The sequence below is a fragment of the Dama dama genome, chromosome 9, assembly GCF_033118175.1.
Source record: "Dama dama isolate Ldn47 chromosome 9, ASM3311817v1, whole genome shotgun sequence".
In the NCBI taxonomy this organism is placed as follows: Eukaryota; Metazoa; Chordata; class Mammalia; order Artiodactyla; family Cervidae; genus Dama; species Dama dama.
The window spans coordinates 17,447,238-17,465,979 of record NC_083689.1 but is presented as its reverse complement, the minus strand read 5'-3'; the positions used below and the strand labels follow the sequence as shown (position 1 = coordinate 17,465,979).

The 18,742-nt window shown below is 40.0% G+C and overlaps 2 protein-coding genes across 2 annotated transcripts; both read left to right on the top strand.

Moving 5' to 3' along the window:
* Positions 1-9,179: 9,179 nt before the first annotated feature.
* LOC133061250 (olfactory receptor 7E178-like) lies at positions 9,180-10,130 on the top strand. The gene has a single exon (XM_061149239.1). It carries the CDS (start codon positions 9,201-9,203, stop codon positions 10,128-10,130), a length of 930 nt encoding a protein of 309 aa, XP_061005222.1. The 5' UTR covers positions 9,180-9,200.
* Positions 10,131-16,177: 6,047 nt separating this feature from the next.
* LOC133062755 (olfactory receptor 7E178-like) lies at positions 16,178-17,221 on the top strand. The gene has a single exon (XM_061152151.1). The coding sequence runs from the start codon at positions 16,178-16,180 to the stop codon at positions 17,219-17,221; it is 1,044 nt and encodes a 347-aa protein (XP_061008134.1).
* The last annotated feature ends 1,521 nt before the right edge of the window (positions 17,222-18,742 follow it).

Sequence of the window (18,742 nt, the reverse complement as noted above, 5' to 3'; positions counted from 1 at the left end):
TCCTGTAATTTCTTAGCAATGACTGTCATCCAGGTAAAATATGTATCTTTCAAAAAAAATACTTATAATTGACACTCCTTTCCACAATTCATCTGCATTTTTCATACATTATTAAAAACCAAAGCTGTCACATGTAAAAAAGTGGAAGGAAGAGATCAAAATGGTAGAGTAGGAAGATGCAAGGCTCACCTCTCCTCACAAACACATCAAAACTACAACTGCATATACAATGAGTCTCAATGAAATTGACCTGGGTACTAGCAGGACTTCTTTAACCAAGATGATAGAGACATAACCACACGGAGTCTGGTAGGAAGGGAAGAAAACCAATCTGGTTGATTACAACCAGTATCATAGAAATACAAAAAATTATTAAAGAATGCTACAGTCATATAACACTCAGAGTGGGAGAAAATAATTGGAAATGCAACTGACAAAAGATTAATTTCCAAAATATGCAAGCAGCTCATGTAGCTCAACATCAGAAAAACAAACAACCCAATCAAAAAGTGGGCAGGAGACTTAAACATTTCTCCAAAGAAGACATCCAGATGGTAATAAACACATGAAAAAATGCTCAACATTGATTATTATTAGAGAAATGCAAATCAAAATGACAATGAGGTATCACCCCACACCAGTCAGAATGGCCATCATCACAAAATATTCAAATAATAAATGCTGGAGAGGATGTGGAGAAAAGGGAACCCTCTTGCACTGTTGGTGGGAATGTAAATTGATATGCCACTATGGAGAATAATATGGAGATTTCTTTCAAAACTAGGAATACAACTAACATGTGACCCATCAATCCCATTACTGGGCATGTACCCTGAGAAAACCATAACTGAAAAAGACACGTGTACCCCAGTGTTCATTGCAGAACTATTTACAACAGCCAGGACATGGAAGCAACCTAGATATCAGTCAATGGATGAGTGGATAAAGAAGCGGTGGTACATACATACAATTGAATATTACTCTGCCATAAAAGAATGAATTTGAGTCTGTTCTAGTGAGGTGTATGAACCTAGAGCCTCTTACACAGAGTGAAGTAACTTAGAAAGGACTTGAGTGAACACATGATGGATGTTTCATTCATGTTTTTCATCTTTTAGTAAATATTTAATTAATTATGTTCTTATGCTCAGATGTTCAGTTATGTCTGACTGTTTGTGACAGCAAGGACTGTAGCCTACCAGGTTCCTCTGTCCATGGAATTCTCCAAGCAAGAAAACTGGAGTGGATTGCCATTTCCTTCTCTAGAGGATCTTCCCTACCCAGGGATCAAACCTTGGTCTCCTGCATTGCAGGCAGAGTCTTTACCAACTGATCCACTAGGGAAGACCATTTAATCAATCACTTCTGTTAAATTATCTTAATTAACATAACAATAGTGGGCTCTATTCTTGATTAAACTCTGACTGAAAAATCATAATAGAGGAGAAAAAAGGTATATTGGGTATATTGTGAGATTCTGTAATTGGAGGGTAGCAAAGTGAACTCTGGGTTGGGGGGGTGCACAGAGATGATTTTAATGATATGTCTTGGCCAAGGGTATATAATTGAGGTTTAAGATAGTGGCATGGTATTTCCAGTGACTATGTGAGTCTAATTTTGCCTGTGGATGAATCACCCAAGTCACTATGGATAACTAGAAAAGCCCACATGCCACAACTAGAGAAAGCTCTCATACTGCAAAGAGGAGCCTGCACACTGCAATGAAGACCCGGTACAGTAAAAATAAAACAATTTTTAAAAAGGGATACATGTACCCCAATGTTCATTACAGCACTATTTACAATAGCCAGGACAAGGAAGCAACCTAAATATCCATTGACAGAGAAACTGATAAAAAAAAATGTGGTACAAACACACTATAGTATATTACTCAGTTATAAAGGGGAACAAAATTAAGTCATTTGCACCAACATGGATGGACCTAGAGATTATCTTACTGAGTAAAATAAGTCACAGAAAGAAAAATAGCATATGATATCACTTATATGTGTGGAATCTTAAGAAAGGGTACAAGTGAATTATCTACAAAACAGAAATGGCTATCAGTGGGCAAGGAGGGGGAATAAATTAGGAGATTGGGACTGACATATATATATATATATATATATATATATATATATATATATATATATATATACATACTACTATATATAAAATAGATAACTACTAAGGACCTGCTGTATAGTGGAGGGAACTATACTCAATACTCTATGATGGCCTATATGGGAAAAGAGTCTAAATGTGGATATGTGTATGTGCATAACTGATTCATTTTGCTGTCTACATGAAACTAACACAACAGGGTAAATCAGCCCGACTCCAATAAAAATTTTTAAAAACTACACATGCAACCCAAAGTGCATAACAGCACTGTTTACAATACCTAAGCCATGGAAGCAATATAAATGTCCTTTAACATGAATGGATAAAGAAGGTATAGTGTTGTATACGATGGAATATTACTCAGCCACGAAAAAGAATTGACTAATGCCATTAGTAGCAACATGAGTGAACCTAGAAATTCACCTAGTATGAAGTAAGTCAGACAAAGACAAAATCATATGACATCACTTACATGTGTACTCTAAAAAAGTAATACAAATGAACTTATTTATAAAACAGAAATAGAGTCACAGTCATAGAAAGCTAACTGATGTTTACTAGAGGGGTAAGGAGAGGAAAGGATACATTGGGAGTTTGGAATTAACATATTAACTACCGTATATAAAATTACTAACTACTGTATGTAAAATATATCAACAACAACAACTTACTATATAGCACAGGGGGCTATATTCAATGTCTTGTAATCATCTATAATGGAAAAGAATATGAAAAATAATAGGTATATACATGTGTAAAAAAGTATCTGAAGTGTCCAATAAGATAAACAACTTGGACATCAGAGGTAAGTAGAGGTCAGCCTCTTCCCGGAAAGAGGAAAGGTTCAGCTATCTCCTAACACATTCACTTTTCTCCTTTTTCTCCTCCATTAAATTAACAAATCCTCAGAGACTGAGAAAAAAAATTGGGCCAATTTAGCTAATTATCTGCTATGAACATTGAGGTCTATTGATGTTCTAGAGATATTTAGAGCATATCACTCTAAATAATTACCCTGTACTTCCCAGCCCTTCATATAGCCAAACCCAGTCCAATGGATTCCATACCTTTGTGGCTCACCGTCCCAGAGTTGTCCGCACCAGGAGACCCACACCTGAGTCTGTCTTGCTGGCCATCCTGAGGACAAAGCCTCAGTCCTCATCCAAACAGCAGGTAGAGGAGGGGCGCAATCTGCATCCCTCAGTCCTGCCCCAGCAGAGACACAGCCCAGCCCAGAGAGTGCCAAGTGCAGAGGGAGACACTGGATGCAGGAGGTATGCGAGAGCCTTTTTTCTCATCATCTAAGCAATGGGACAGTTGAGATAGCCAGTGGGAGGCCCCAAAATGCACAGATTCAGCTCAGAGCCCTATGAAGTTGCTGTTGTTTGTGGTGGGGATCTGAGAGCTCTTATTTAAATTTCTATTTTCCTCTGACATTGGTTTTATCTTTGGGGGGGCATCTTTTCTACCTGAGCAGGAAAGCATTCCCTCTAAATTGTCTTCCAAGTGCTCCAAAAGATCATGAAGGGGATGCTGATGAAAATGATGAGAATAACCTATATAGTATCATAAAATATTGCCTAAGGATTCCAAATGCCAGGAGTTGAGCCAAGTCCTTTTATATAGCTAGTTACTTTTTATTTTGATTACCGCTCCCAAAATAGAGCAACAACATTATCATCACTTTGTAGTTCTGGATGGCAACACAATACTTTAAGGTACTGTGGTTTATTTTTAAGGTTTATGTTTGAGGTTTATTTTTATAAACCTGAAGGAGAAAGAGGGTAAAATCAGATCTGAATGCAGACTGTGATATTCCATCCATAAGGCACCCAGATAGTATCCTGTCCTGCTAATCCAATCTGCATTCAGGGAGCTGAATTTAGGAGCAATGCAATCCCTCTGTAAGGAAGAATTGACATGAAAATGCTTTAAGTTGGTACAAGAAGGCAAACAGGGTTTGAGAGTCAGATATCCCTTGATCACTGTGCTCTTCTTTCTGGGGATTCATGGCAGACACAGTGGTGAACATGTGTGGCTCCTGCTACATTAGTTACAGGAAGGAAGTCTGAGTTGAAGGTGGGGATCCTAGAAAGATTCTGCTTATGACAATTCAAGTCAGTTCTTTCTCTTGCCCCTGTTCTTGCATTTTGCTTCACTGTCCACTTCCTCCTTTATTCTTGTAACTTACACCCTCTTGATCTCCACGGGAGTGTAGAGTCAGAGTTTTGGGTTCTATTTTTAGGCAGGAAATAAGAAACAGTTCAAAGGTTTTAGTATATCTTAGGAAAATCAGAAGAGACTCCTGAACCTCTGCTTAAACTCCCTCTGAAATGTAGGGAAATAGAGTGGACAAGTTCAGTGGTTGAGACCCACCATTTAATTTTGAATCTTATCTGCCCTACTTATTATCTGAATGACAAAGAACTGGGCAAGTTACTAATATCTTTAAACCTGCATTGCCATCTAAGTTGATACATCGTTGACAAACTGCATTAAGAATGAAGCAAAATGAGTATTAAGCATGTGAATAAATGTGTGATGGATGCATTATAGTAAAATCAAATGAATTTTAAGTGTTGTTATAATTAATGTTATTCTCAGGGTAAAGTACCAATCACGCAAATAAAATATCTTGTGATCTGAGGTTTGGTTTTCCCTAGACCCTGAGAGGACATTTTACTTTTTGTTCTTTATGCTAGTGGATTCTGAATGCCTGGAGGGAAAAAATTGAGACTCATTTATTTCTGATTCCCCACAGCCTTTAGTTGCTTATCACAGAAGAGGTTGCAACAAGAAAATTTTTTGCTAAATATTGAATAGACTGTTTTTGGTTCTCATAAACAATACATGTAGGCAATGTGGCTTCCACCCACTGGGCACTTCCCTGCCTGAGTTTCCTTCCTTCCAGTGATGTTGTGTAGGGCTAGACAAAAGATAAAATGGTGCTTGCATGTCACTTCCTATAGGAGCTATCATTTTACATTTAATAGAATCTATAACATTCAATTGGGCTTCCCTGGTGGCTCAGAGGGTAAAGAATCCATCTGCAATGTGGGAGATCTGGGTTCAATCCATGGGTCAGGAAGATTCCATGGGGAAGAAAGTGGCTACCCACTCCAGTATTCTTGCCTGGAGAATTCCATGGACAGCGGAGCCTGGTGAGCTATACAGTCCATGGGGTCCCAAAGAGCTGGACACACCTGAGCAACTAACACATTCACTTTTCACTTTCACAACATTCAACAATTTTTAAAAAGAGTGGATCATAAAAATGAAAAAAAAGAAAAAGAGAAAGAAAAAGGGAAGTTAATTTTATTGTGTGGACTGAGACATATTTTAGGATTTGCACTTATTCTCTGAATGAATTCCTTGAGATGTGGCAGGCTTCTAATTCTACTTCATATATATAGAATATTGGAGAAGGAAATGGCAACCCACTCACTCCAGTATTCTTGCCTGGAGAATCTCATGGACAGAGGAGCCTGGCAGGCTACAGTCCATGGGGATGCAAGAGATGGACATGACTTAGTGACTAAACCACCACCATAGTAGAATATAAGATCATTAAACTAATATTAGAATTGTATATCATTAACTAACTACTTCAATAATAAATCAAATTCTGTACACCTAAAACTATCACAACATTGTTAATCATCTATACTCCAGTATAAAATAAAAAGTTAAAAAAATTCTGATTTAAGAACTGTGACTGAATATTTGACCTGGACAAAGGAGCCTGGCGGACTACAGTCCATAGGGTCACAAAGAGTTGGACACGACAGAAGCAACTTAGCACACACAGGGGCTTCCCAGGTGGCACCAGTGTGCTACTGGTAAAGAACCCTCCTGCCAATGCAGGTGATGCAAGAGACAGGGGTTCAATCCCTGGATTGGGATGATCCCATGGAGGAGGGCATGGCAACCCACTCCAGTATTCTTTCCTGGAGAATCCCATGGACAGAGAAGCCTGGCAAGCTACAGTCCTTGGGACTGCAAAGAGTCAGACACAACTGAGCCACTACTGGGGATCAGGTTGGGCTGCCCCAAAACATGCCAAAATGGCATATTGATTAGTTATAATTGATGTTATTCGAGAAGCAGCTGATGCAAGGAGATTCTGATTCTTATCTCTTTCCCTGAAATTAGTAAATAAATCTCTCACATGAAAGGGGCTCTCCTGTATCTGGAGATAGAAGGACCCCTTTATCATCAGAGATGGGGGATTTGGAGCCTAGAGGTTATGTAAGCAAAGCTTGTTATTTCTTTAATATACTACCCCAAGTCCAAGCTGTTAAGATTCTTCACTAATGAAGAACCCAAAGTCTAAATTTCTTTGTCCTGTCAATTCCTCATCAATTTATTGCTTCTCTGAAAAGGGATACAAGTTGCCTGTTTCAGACACTTCTTAGGCCCCATTTCTGTGAGACCTCCATGTGCATGAATTCAAATTTGTTATTCTTTTTCTCCTGTTAATCTGACTAGTGTCAATGTTGTTATTAGTTTGGCCACAAGCACTCAGCAGTGGTAGATGGAAAAACTTCCCCTTCCTCAACATCGCACTGTCCTGCAAACAAATATTATTGGTTCAACTTCAATGTAAGGGATACCAGCGTAGAGAGGTGGGGAGATTTACACACACTCCACATTTAGTGGGTGAAAGATGCAGGTCTCACACAAAGGCTTCCTGATTCCCACCCCATGTCTCCCACCAGAGTGAATTGATTGTTTTTTTTTTGAAACCTGCTTTAGTCTCAGATGAGCAAATGCAGTTAGAACCATGGATACCTCCTGCTGGGATCTGGTGAGTTTATCCGTGAATTAGCAGAATGGAACAAGTGGTTTGCAGGGGCCTTTTACGTGAATATTATGAATGATGGAGTTTTCTATGAATAGAAATGCATTTTCCAGTGAAATGAAAATCATTCAGTCATATCCATGTCTGTGCTACCATACAGGCTGTAGCCTCCCAGCCTCCTCTGTCCACAGAATTCTCCAAGCAAGAATACTGGAGTGGGTAGCTAGTCCCTTCTCCAGGGGATCTTCTGAATGCTGAGGTTGAACTCAGGTCTCCTGTACTGCGGGCAGATTCTTTACTGTTTGAGCCACTATTTTCCAGACCATTCTGTAAATCTGAGCTATGGAAGCATCATTCCCTATGCAAGTCGGAAGAAGGATTTTTTCATTTTATCCCTTGACAATTGGAGCAACTACTTGCTTTTGTCTGATATCTTGGTCAGGAAAATAAGTCTAGGTAGTTAATAGGAAAGTTGCATGTTTCAATTTTTAGAACTGAGGCAATAGTCATGGGCTTATATATTTTGGAAATACTCTTGTGTAGGATGGAGGGCAGTGTGGAGTATTATTTTATCTGTATCATAATAAGAAATTGAAAAAAAAATGAATTTTAACCCTCAGGTAGTACTTTGCATGATTTTATGTGCTGAAATACATATATGATCTTAGTTCCCCCACCAGGAATCAAACCTGCACCTCCTGCATTGGAAGTATGGATTCTTAACCACTTGACCATCAGAGAAGTCCAAAAACTCTCTATTTTTATCAGTAATAAATATAAGTTCCAAAGCAAGTATTGTTAAATTTTTGCATTTTAGTATGTGAAGTGGATAATCATGGTATTAATGATGCCAAAATCTTGGCTTCCTCTCTGCCAAGGCCAAATATAAATATAGAGACAGAGTCTGGAGGAAATAGAAAAGAGTTTCTTTATTTTCTTTGCCAGGTAAAAAGGAAGCACAGCAGGCTAGCACCTCGAGAATTATGCCTCCACCCCTTTCTCAGGAATAGGGAGAGGTTTTATACCCTCTTGAAGGTCTTGGATTTTTTCTTTTTTTTTCTTTTTTTCTTTTTTATTTTTTTGGATTTTTTTCTTTTGCAAAGTTTCAAAATGGCCACAGCTGATGTTAGGCAACTCAGCAACTGGGTCTGGTGCCCCTGAGGTTATTGATCCATGATCTCCTTTCTGAAATGCAGAATACTACAACACATTGTAGGGGAGAAGAATGCCAAGTACAGAGTAAGATCTATATGGAGTCAGAGAGTAATTAGCTTTGTGAAGGATTATCCAGCCACAAGTGTTTCTTAGGAGTAACAACTAAGGAATAACCAAGATTGCTTAACTCTTGTAGGCCTGTTTGGCTGGTATGTGCCAAAGATTGTTCATTCATCTCCATTTTTGCTGCAATGAATACCCCCTGTTAGTTATTCTCTCTGTATCAGTGGGGGAAAGGAAGCAGGCATCGTTCTTGTGTGGCTAAAGACAAAAACTTCAGTTTTGCCCTGTTCAACAAACATTAGCTGCCTGGTCCAGTGGCCCGTCTATCTCCTGCTTCACATTTGAGTGCTTCTTTGGGCTTCTCTGGTAACTCAGGTGGTAAAGAATCTACTTGCAATACAAGAGACCCTGGTTCGATTCCTGGGTTGGGAAGATCCCCTAGAGAAGCGGTAGTTTATCCACTCCAGTGTTCTTGGGCTTCCCCGGTGGCTCAGATGTAAAGAATTCACCTGCAATGTGGGAGACCTGGGTCTGATCCCTGGGCTGGGAAGATCCCCTGTAGGAAGGCATAGCAATCCACTCCAGTATTCTGGCCTGGAGACTCCCCATGGACAGAGGAGCCTGGTGGGTTACAGTCCATGGGGTCATAAAGTGTTGGACATGACTGAGCAACTAAGCACATTGTGTTCTTTAATGAGACTGATATTTTTTTTAAAGAGAAGAGGAATTTTAGTCCACATTTTTCCTTAACAAGTAGGGAACAGATATTTTACTATGTTCATGGATTTGTGATCTCAAAATGTCCTTACTTCTCTCATATTCTTTGGACCTATGCCTCAGAAACAGATGTGTGAAGAAACAAGTGAATGCCCTGGGAATAAATAAAGATGTCTTCAGACTCAGAAAATTGTGAAAGCAACTGGGGGGTATGGTCCTCAAGCATAAACACTTTATTTATGAATTGCTCAAATACAAAGTATGGACACTTATGTGAGTACCTGTATAATTGTTGTGTGTATTCAACACTCACTTCTTTTTCAAAAGGTGCCCCATCTACATGGAAACACAGAATCATACACGTGTCTCAGAATTCCTCCTCCTGGGCTTCTCAGATGATCCAGACCTTCAGCCCCTCCTCTTTGGACTCTTCCTGTCCACATACCTGGTCACTGTGCTTGGGAACCTGCTCATCATCCTGGCTGTCAGCTCTGACCCCCACCTCCACAGCCCCATGTACTTCTTCCTCTCCAATCTGTCCTTGGCTGACATCAGTATCAGCACCACCACCATCCCCAAGATGCTAGTGAATTTCCAAATGCATATCAAATCCATCACCTATGCAGGGTGCATAGCTCAGGTGAACTTTTTTGTTCTTTTTGCATGTTTGGAGAGCCTGCTTCTGACAGTGATGGCCTATGACCGGTTGGTGGCCATTTGTCACCCCCTGTACTATCTGGTCATCATGAACCCCCGCCTCTGTGGTTCATTGGTCCTGGCATCACTTTCCATTAGCTTTTTGAACTCCCTGCTGCACTACTTGGTGATGACACAGCTTGCCTTCTGTGCAGGTGTGGAACTTCCTCATTATTTTTGTGAATTTTCTCAACTCTTCAACCTTTCCTGTTCTGACACCTCCCTCAGTAGAATATTAATCCATTTTATCAGTATCATCTTTGGTGGAGTTCCACTGTCAGGGGTCCTCTACTCTTATTCACGAATTATTTCCTCCATCCTCAGACTCTCATCGTTAAGTGGGAGGTATAAAGCCTTCTCCACCTGTGGTTCTCACTTGTCAGTTGTTTGCTTGTTTTATGGAACAGGCATTGGGGTGTATACAAGTTCAGCTCTCTCATCTTCCCCTAGGACGAGTGCGGTGGCCTCAATGATGTACTCTGTGGTCACCCCTATGCTGAACCCATTCATTTACAGTCTAAGGAACAAGGACATCAAGAGTGCCCTGTGGAGGATTAGCCACAGAATAGCCTAATCTCAAATCCTGTGCCTTCTTGTGTTTTGGTTGAGTTTGAACCAACTCCAGGAGATAGTGAAGGACAGGGAAGTCTAGCATGCCGCAGTCCATGGGGTCATAAGGAATCAGACACAACTTAGTGACTGAACAATCACAAAAAAGATTTACAAAGGCAGTAAAATCAAATATGTGCAACAAGAAGTTTTAAAAATGCAAACAGATAGTGTATATATATACTTATCTGGTTTCCTGCTTTCTGTTTATGCAGGTTTTCCTCTTAGAATAGCTTTAATCACTTGGGAGAGTCTTTTTGAATTCTCCACATAAGTCATATTCCCATCAGGGTTTTGCTAGTACACCAGTATACCATTCTGTCTTTCCTTATAAATGATCCAGGACCCTTGATCATGGGCAGTCTTGTTTGTAGCACTACAAAATAATCATAGCTCTCTCTTTCTTAAATTTACTGTTTCTATATTTTCCTATGAGTTTTTCCACTATTTGATATGAGAATCCAAATCTTACCTGAAATACCAAGATGTTTAGTATGTTTTTATCCCCTAATGATCTTGACCAGGTTTTTGAGCAAATAGGGTGACTAATTTCCCATTTTTAATTATATGCTTCCACTAACTCCCTTTCCCCCTGGATCACTGGACCTTGTATAGAGTGCTCTACAGCTCCCCAAAGAAGCAATGTTTGGTTTATTTCTATTAGTATGTATACTCAGTAGGATCTGTTTTTGTCCAACTACCAGTGTGCACAGGATTGTCACAAAATACAGGGTGTGTTTATATGATTCACAAATAACAAAGTGACAAAAAGTGAGGATAGACATTTCTCAATTGGATATCTAAAAAGACAATACAAGAAGGTGTTGATCTACCTGTTTCCTTGAAGAATATGCATCATAGCAGGGAGGAGAGATTCAGAAAATCATGGAACAAATCTGTGAAAAACACTCCTTGGTTTTCAAATGCCAAGTCTTCTAAACTCATTTCAGTAGTTTTTCTAGCAACCAATCTCTGCTTCCCACTATGAAATGTTTTCACTTTCTTTTTACATTATTCTCATTGCTCAAGCATTCTATTAATAAAATTTATTGATACCCACTTCTTTCCCCCTAAATATTCTCTACACACCAGTTATTTGGTCATCCCCCTAACTTTTCTCTGACGTGTTTGCACAAATATAATTAACCTTTTTCTTCCATGTCCAACTTAATTGAGTATATATTCTACTTATCAACTAGCAAGTTAATGAGGAGTCAATCTCTTGAGTTTCTCATACATAGACTCTGAACCAGGAAGACAGAAGCGTAAGTTGTAGGAGGTTGTAACGGACCTTCATCTCACATAAGTGTGTGTGAAAGTATTAGTCACTCAGTCATGTCTGAGTCTTTGCAACCCCATGGACTATAGTATACTGTAGTCCACCAGGCTCCTCTGTCCATGGAATGTAAGCCAAAAGCACATTAATGACATCCAAAATTCAAATACAAAAGTTATTTTAAAAATATACATTTAGAGAGGGAGATGTGTCCTCTATAATTGAGCAGAAATCAAAAGTTTGTTGAACTCAGACACTGAATGGCTCTGGCTTGTTCTAATATCAGTGGAAGGACTCTATGAATGTAAGAGAAACTAGAGGTATTTCTGACTCTATGACCAGAAACAGCATGGTGGGATCTGCAGAAATAGCCACAACAGGGCAGATTCTTCGTGTACCAGGTCTTCTCCAGGGAATTTTTCTTGAAAAATAACTGACAAAGGATTAATTTCCAAAATATACAAGCAGCTCGTACAACTCAATGCCAGAAACACAAACAACCCAATCAAAAAGTGGGGAAAAGATCTAAACAGTAGTTTCTCTAAAGACGACATAAAGATGGCCAACAAACACATGAAAAGATGCTCAACAATGCTCATTATTAGAGAAATGCAAATCAAAACTAGAATGAGATATCACCTCATACCAGTCAGAATGGCCCGCATCACAAAGTCTACAAACAATAAATGCTGGAATGGGTATGGAGAAAAGGAAACATTCTTGCACTTTTGGTGGGAATGTAAATTGATACAGCCACTATGGAAGACAGTATGGTGATTCCTTCTAAAACTAGGAATAAAACCACCATATGACCCAGCAATCCCACTCCTAGGCCTATACCCTGAGGAAACCAAAATTGAAAGAGATACACATATCCTATTGCTCATTGCAGCACTATTTACAATAGCTAGAACTTGGAAGCAACCTAGATGTCCATCGACAGATGAATGGATGAAGAAGTTGTGGTATATGTACACAATGGAATATTACTCAGCCATAAAAAAGGATGCCTTTGAGTCAGTTCTAATGAGGTGGATGAACCTAGAACCTATTATACAGAGTGAAGTGAGTCAGAAAGAGAAAGATAAATATCATATTCTAACACATATATACGGAATCTAAAAAATGATACTGAAGAATTTTCTTACAGGGCAACAATGGAGAAATAGACATAGAGAATAGACTTATGGTCATGAGGAGAGGGGAGGAGAGGGTGAGATGTATGGGAAGAGTAACTTGGAAACTTTCATCACCATGTGTAAAATAGATAGCCAACGGGAATTTGCTGTGTGGCTCAGGAAACTCAAACAGGGGCTCTGTATCAACCTAGAGGGGTGGGATGGGGAGGGAGGTGGGAGGGAGCTTCAAAAGGGAGGGGATACATGTATACCTATGGCTGATTCATGTTGAGGTTTGACAGAAAACAGCAAAATTCTGTAAAGCAATTATCCTTCAATAAAAAATAAATTAATTTAAAAAAAGATTTGTTGTATAAATGGAATACTCCTCAGCTATGGGAAAGAATGAAATAATGCCATTTGGAGCTACAAGGATGGACCTAGAGAGCATAATAAGTGAAATAAGTCAGAAAGAGAAAGACAAATTATCCTGTGATATCACTTACATATGGAAACTAAAAGAATAGCACAAATGAACTTTTTAAAAAACAGAAATAGAGTCACAGATATTAAAAAAAAAACTGATGATTACTAAAAGGGAAGGCACATGGAAGGATACATTGCAAGTTTGAGATTAACTTCCATATATACACTACTATATATAAAATAAACAACAAAAATTTACTGAATACCATAGGGAACTATATTCTATATATACAGACCTACAATAATCTATAATGGAAAATAATATAAAAACAATACATATATATTTGCAAAAGAAGTGCCTGAAGTTTACAATAATGTAAACCACTTGGACGTCAGTGGTGAGGAGTAGAGGTCAGCCTCCTCTTGTGAAGAGGAAAGGTCTAAGTCCTTCCTAATACAATCACTTTTCTTCTTTTCCTCCTCCATGAAATTAGCAAATCCTGAGACTGAGAGGCCATGGACCAATGCATCTAATTATCTTTTAGGTGCATTGAGGTCTCAAGGCTGTATCATCATAAATAATTAGCCTACACTTCCCTGCCCTTAAATTAGTCAGCTCCAGTCCACTGGGTGTCATACCTGTGTCTTTCATCTCCCAGAGTTGCTGTCTGAACCTGGAAGCCAATACTTGAGTCTGTTTTCTTATGAGTCCTGTGGACACAGCCTCAACCCTCATCCAGCAGCCGGCATGGGAGAGGCAGGCAATCTGCATCCTTCAGTCCTGCTTCAGCGGAGACACAGCCCAAGCCAGTGAGTGTCAAATGCATAGGCACACACTGAATGCAGGAAGGATGGGGAAGCCTTGTTTACTCACTGCAAGGCAGTGGGATAGTTGGGAGAGCCAGTGGGAGGGCACCAAAATACACAGATTCAGCTGTGAGGCCTATGAAGTTAATGTTGTTGGTAGTGGTGGGGATCTAAGAACTCTTATTTAAATTTCTATTTTCCTCTAACATTAGTTCTGTCTTGGGCGGTGCATTTTTTTTCTACCTGAGCAGGAAAGAGGTCCCTCTAAATTGTCCCCCAAGTTCTCCAAAATATCATGAAGGTAATGATGATGAAAATGATGACAGTAACCACAGTGTCACAAAACTTTTCCTAAGGATTCCAAGTCCAGGAGCTGAGCTAAGTTTTTTGTGTAATTGTTATTTTTAGGTGCTTTACTGTCACCTCCAAAGACAGCAATACCATTATTATCATTTTGTAGTTCTGGATAGGGACACAATACTTTAAGGCAATGTTTATAAACCCCGGGGAGATAGAGGGTAAAGTCAGATTTGAATGTAGACAGTGATATTCCATTCATAAGGCACCTAAACAATTTCCTCTCCTGCTAACCCAGCCTGCATTCAGGGAACTGAATTTAGGAGAAATGCAGACTCTCTACAAGGAAATAGTGACTTGAAAAGCTCTCAGGCTGATGTAAGAAGGTCAACTTAGGGTTTGAGATCTGGCTTTGTCTGAAATTTCTCAACTGTTCATAAGAAAGGAGACCCTGAATGCAGGAAGGATTGGGGGAGATTTATTTTCTCATCATCAAGGCAGTGAGACAGTTGGGATAGCATGTGGAAGGGCACCAAAGATGCATAGGTTCAAAGCAGAGACCTATGAAGTTCATGTTACTAATGGTGGGGATTTGAGAACTCTTATTTAAATTTCTATTTTCCTTCCACACTGGTTCTATTCTCCTTGGGCATCTTTTCCAGCAGAGCAGGAAATAGGTCTCCCTAAACTGTCCCCTAAGTTCTCCAGATGATCATGAAGGTGATGGTGATGAAAATGATGACAGTAAGCACAATATCATAAACTTTTACCTGGGATTCCATTTGCCAGGAGCAGAGCTAAGATTCTTCTGAAGCTTGTTTTCTTTTATCTGCATTACCACCCCCAGAACATGCGTTATCATCTCTTACAGTTGAGGATAGGAACACAATATTTTTATGTAACTTTTATCAGGCGCTAATATGGAGTAGAAAAGGGGTAAAGTCAGAGTTGAATGCAGGTAGGGAAAATTCATTCATAGGGTACCTATATAGTATAGGTGGTGGTGGTGGTTTAGTTACTTAGTTGTGTCTGACTCTTGCAACCACATGGATTGTAGCCCGCCAGGCTCCTCTGTCCATGGAATTTCCCAGTCAAGAATATTGGAGTGGGTTTCCATATCCATTTCCAGGGGATCTTCCTGATCCAGAGGTTGAATCGCCATCTCCTGCACTGCAAGTGGATTGTTTGCACTGAGGCACCAGAGAAGCCCCTCTAGACAGTATTATATGCTGCTAACTCAGCCTGCACTCAGGGACTGACCTTAGGAGAAATGCAAAGTCTCTTAGGAAATATGGACTTAAAAATCTTTTAAGCTGGCATAAGAAGGCTGACTTAGTGTTTGAGACCAGACTTTGGTCTTAAATTTCTCAAATATTCATAAAAGGGTTGGATTTGATGAGAAATCAAACCCTTGGACCTGTTTAGGCTTGGAGACATATAAGAAGTATTACCTAGCAACTAAAATCAAAAACAGCAAAAACAAAAGAAAACAAAACCCCAGATATTTTATTGTGTTCCTGGATTTGTGATTTCAAAATGTCCTTCCTTCTCTAATATTCTTTAGTCCCATGTGTAAAATGTAGTGGTCCGGGTGTGGGTTGGAATAGAATTTCCAGACATGAGACAGAATGAGAGGGAAATAAAGTTTATTAGAGTGGGAGATGCTGTTAGAACAGCAGGCCAGCTCAAGGGAGAACAGACGTTGAACAGGGGACCTTAGTCCGCTTTTATAGCCAGGGTACATGGAGTGGGATAGGGGTCTTGCAGGTCATTTGCTGATTGTATGAGGCATGTATACTGGGTAGGGGGAAGAGTAGGGCAAATACCTTCTCCCTGTGGGGTAGGAGGGGAGACAGGTTATACTGTTCCATTAACAGTTACAACATGGGGGAGGGAAGGATGATAAGGGTCTGGTTTTTCTGTTTCTGCATTCCAAGACTCTTCCTGGTTTTTTGTCTGCTCTTTCGTCCTTGGGTCACCACATAAATGGGTGCAAAGAAAGAGGTGACTATTTTGGTCATCAATAGAGACATGCTCACAACTGAGAACTTAGAAATATTGCAGAAGTACTGGGGTGTATAATCAAGTATGAAGACTTTATTTACGGGTTGCTTAAATCCAACGTATGAACACTTATCTGGATGCCTCTACATTTGTTTTGCTTATTTAACACTCTTCTTTTTCAAAAGATGCCCCATCAATGTGGAACTACAGAATCTTACATGTGTCTCAGAATTCCTCCTGCTGGGACTCTCAGATGATCCAGAACTTCAGCCCCTCCTCTTTGGACTCTTCCTGTCTATGTACCTGGTGACCATGCTTGGGAACCTGCTCATCATCCTGGCTTTTATCTCTGATTCCCACCTCCACACCCCCATGTACTTCTTCCTCTCCAGTCTGTCACTGACTGACATCAGTATCAGCACCACCACTGTCCCCAAGATGCTAGTGAACCTCCAGACACACAGCAAATCCATCACCTATGCAGGGTGCATAGCTCAGGTGGCCTTCTTTTCCCTTTTTGCATGTTTGGAGAGTCTCCTTCTGACAGTGATGGCCTATGACCGGTTGGTGGCCATCTGTCACCCTCTACACTACCTGGTCATCATGAGCCCCCGCCTCTGTGGCTTGTTGGTCCTGGCATCATTTTTCACCAGTTTTTTGACCTCCCAACTGCACTACTTGATGATGTCACAGCTTACCTTCTGTGCAGATACAGAAATCCCCCATTTCTTTTGTGACCTTTCTCAACTCCTCAAGCTTGCCTGTTCAGACACCTTCATCAATAACATATTAATCCTTTTTATTGGTACCGTTTTTGGTGGAGTTCCACTCTCAGGAGTTCTTTACTCTTATTCTCGAATTATTTCCTCCATTCTCAGAGTCTCATCATCAGGTGGGAATTACAAAGCCTTCTCCACCTGTGGCTCTCACTTGGCAGTTGTTTGTTTGTTTTATGGAACAGGTCTTGGTGTATACCTCAGTTCAGCTGTTTCATCTTCCCCCAGGAAGGGCGCTGTGGCCTCAGTGATGTACGCTGTGGTCACCCCTATGCTGAACCCCATCATCTACAGTCTAAGGAACAAGGACATCAAGAGTGCCCTGTGGAGGATTACCCACAGGATTGCCTAATCTTAACACCAATTCCATCCTTTTCTTTTGGTTCATAAGATTGGAAAAGGCAGTAAAATCAAATATGTGCAACAAGAAGTTCTGAATCTCCAGTCACATAGGGTATATTCATCTCTGCTTTCTGTTTGTTACTAAGTCCAAACTTGCTTTGCTCACTGCATTGCAAGCCAATAAATCAGGAGACAAGGTGCAGAGGCAAGAATAATAATTTATTTAGAAAACCGGCAGATGGAAAAGATAGAAAGCTAGTGTCTCAAAATAGCCATCTTATCAGGGCCTGGCTGCCAGATTCTTTTATAGAAAAGGGAAAGGGAGGTGAGGAAGTGAAGTCAACTATCTCCTGAAATGACCAGCCTCAGGGGAAGGGAGGTGTTAATTTCTTTTTCCTTGCAGCCATTCACAGGTGGACAGGGTCAGAGTGTTTCCCTGAACAAAGGCACTTTGGTTTAACATTCAGGCAGAAGATCAGGGTTACCCAGGCAGGCCATTATGTGTAGATAGTATCCTTTTAATGAACAAAAGCAGCAGGAAGCAAAGGTTAAAGTATTCAGATGTAGTCAGATTTTTTTCTTTCCTATAACATGTTTTTCCTCTTAGAATAACTCTAATGGTTTGGGAAATTATTTTAGATTCACCCACTTAAAACATACTCCCACCTGGATTTTGCACAGCACATCAATATACCATTCTCACTTTTTTTATGCATGATCCAGGACTCCTGGCCATGGGCAGTCTTGTTTCTATCATTGAAAAATAATCATAGCCCTCTCCTTTTTGTTATTTATTGTTTCTATACTGTTTTCAATGACTTTTTTGCCCACACTTTGATATGAGGATCTAAACCCTACCTCAAGGAACAAGACTTTCAGTAAATTTTTTGTTCCTAATGATCTTGGTCTAATTTTTGAGCAAGTCACCGACTCAATGGACATGAGTTTGAGTAAACTCCGGGAGTTGGTGATGGACAGGGAGGCCTGCCGTGCTGCAGGCCATGGGTCGCAAAGAGTCGGATACGACTGAGTGACTGAAGTGAACTGAGAGTGATGAATTTCCTATCTTAATCTGGGTGTTTTGAAATTGAAGTGAGAAACAATTAACTGAACCTTCAACTGGAACTTTCCTTTGAAAACTGGGTGTATGCTTCCCAAAGAGTAGGTAAGAGAGTACCTACCAGAGCAAAGTTAATTCCCAATTTTTCTGATAATTCTCTTTCCATTCCATTTAACTTCTCCCCAATAACATTACATAGCCAGAGGGAAAGGGGTAAAAATTGAAGGATTCCACTGAGATGAGGACCTAAAATAGTCAAACTGTCCCTGAGAGAGTGTAGAATGGTGGTTGCCAGAGGCTTTGGGAGGAAGAAAGGGAGTTAGTGTTTAATGGGGACAGATTTTCACTTGGGGAAGATGAAATAGTTCTGAAGATGAATGGTGGTGATGGTTGGAAAACAATGTGAAGGTACTTAAGGCAACTGTACACTTAAAAAATATTTTAGGTGGTAGATTTTATGTTATGTTGTGA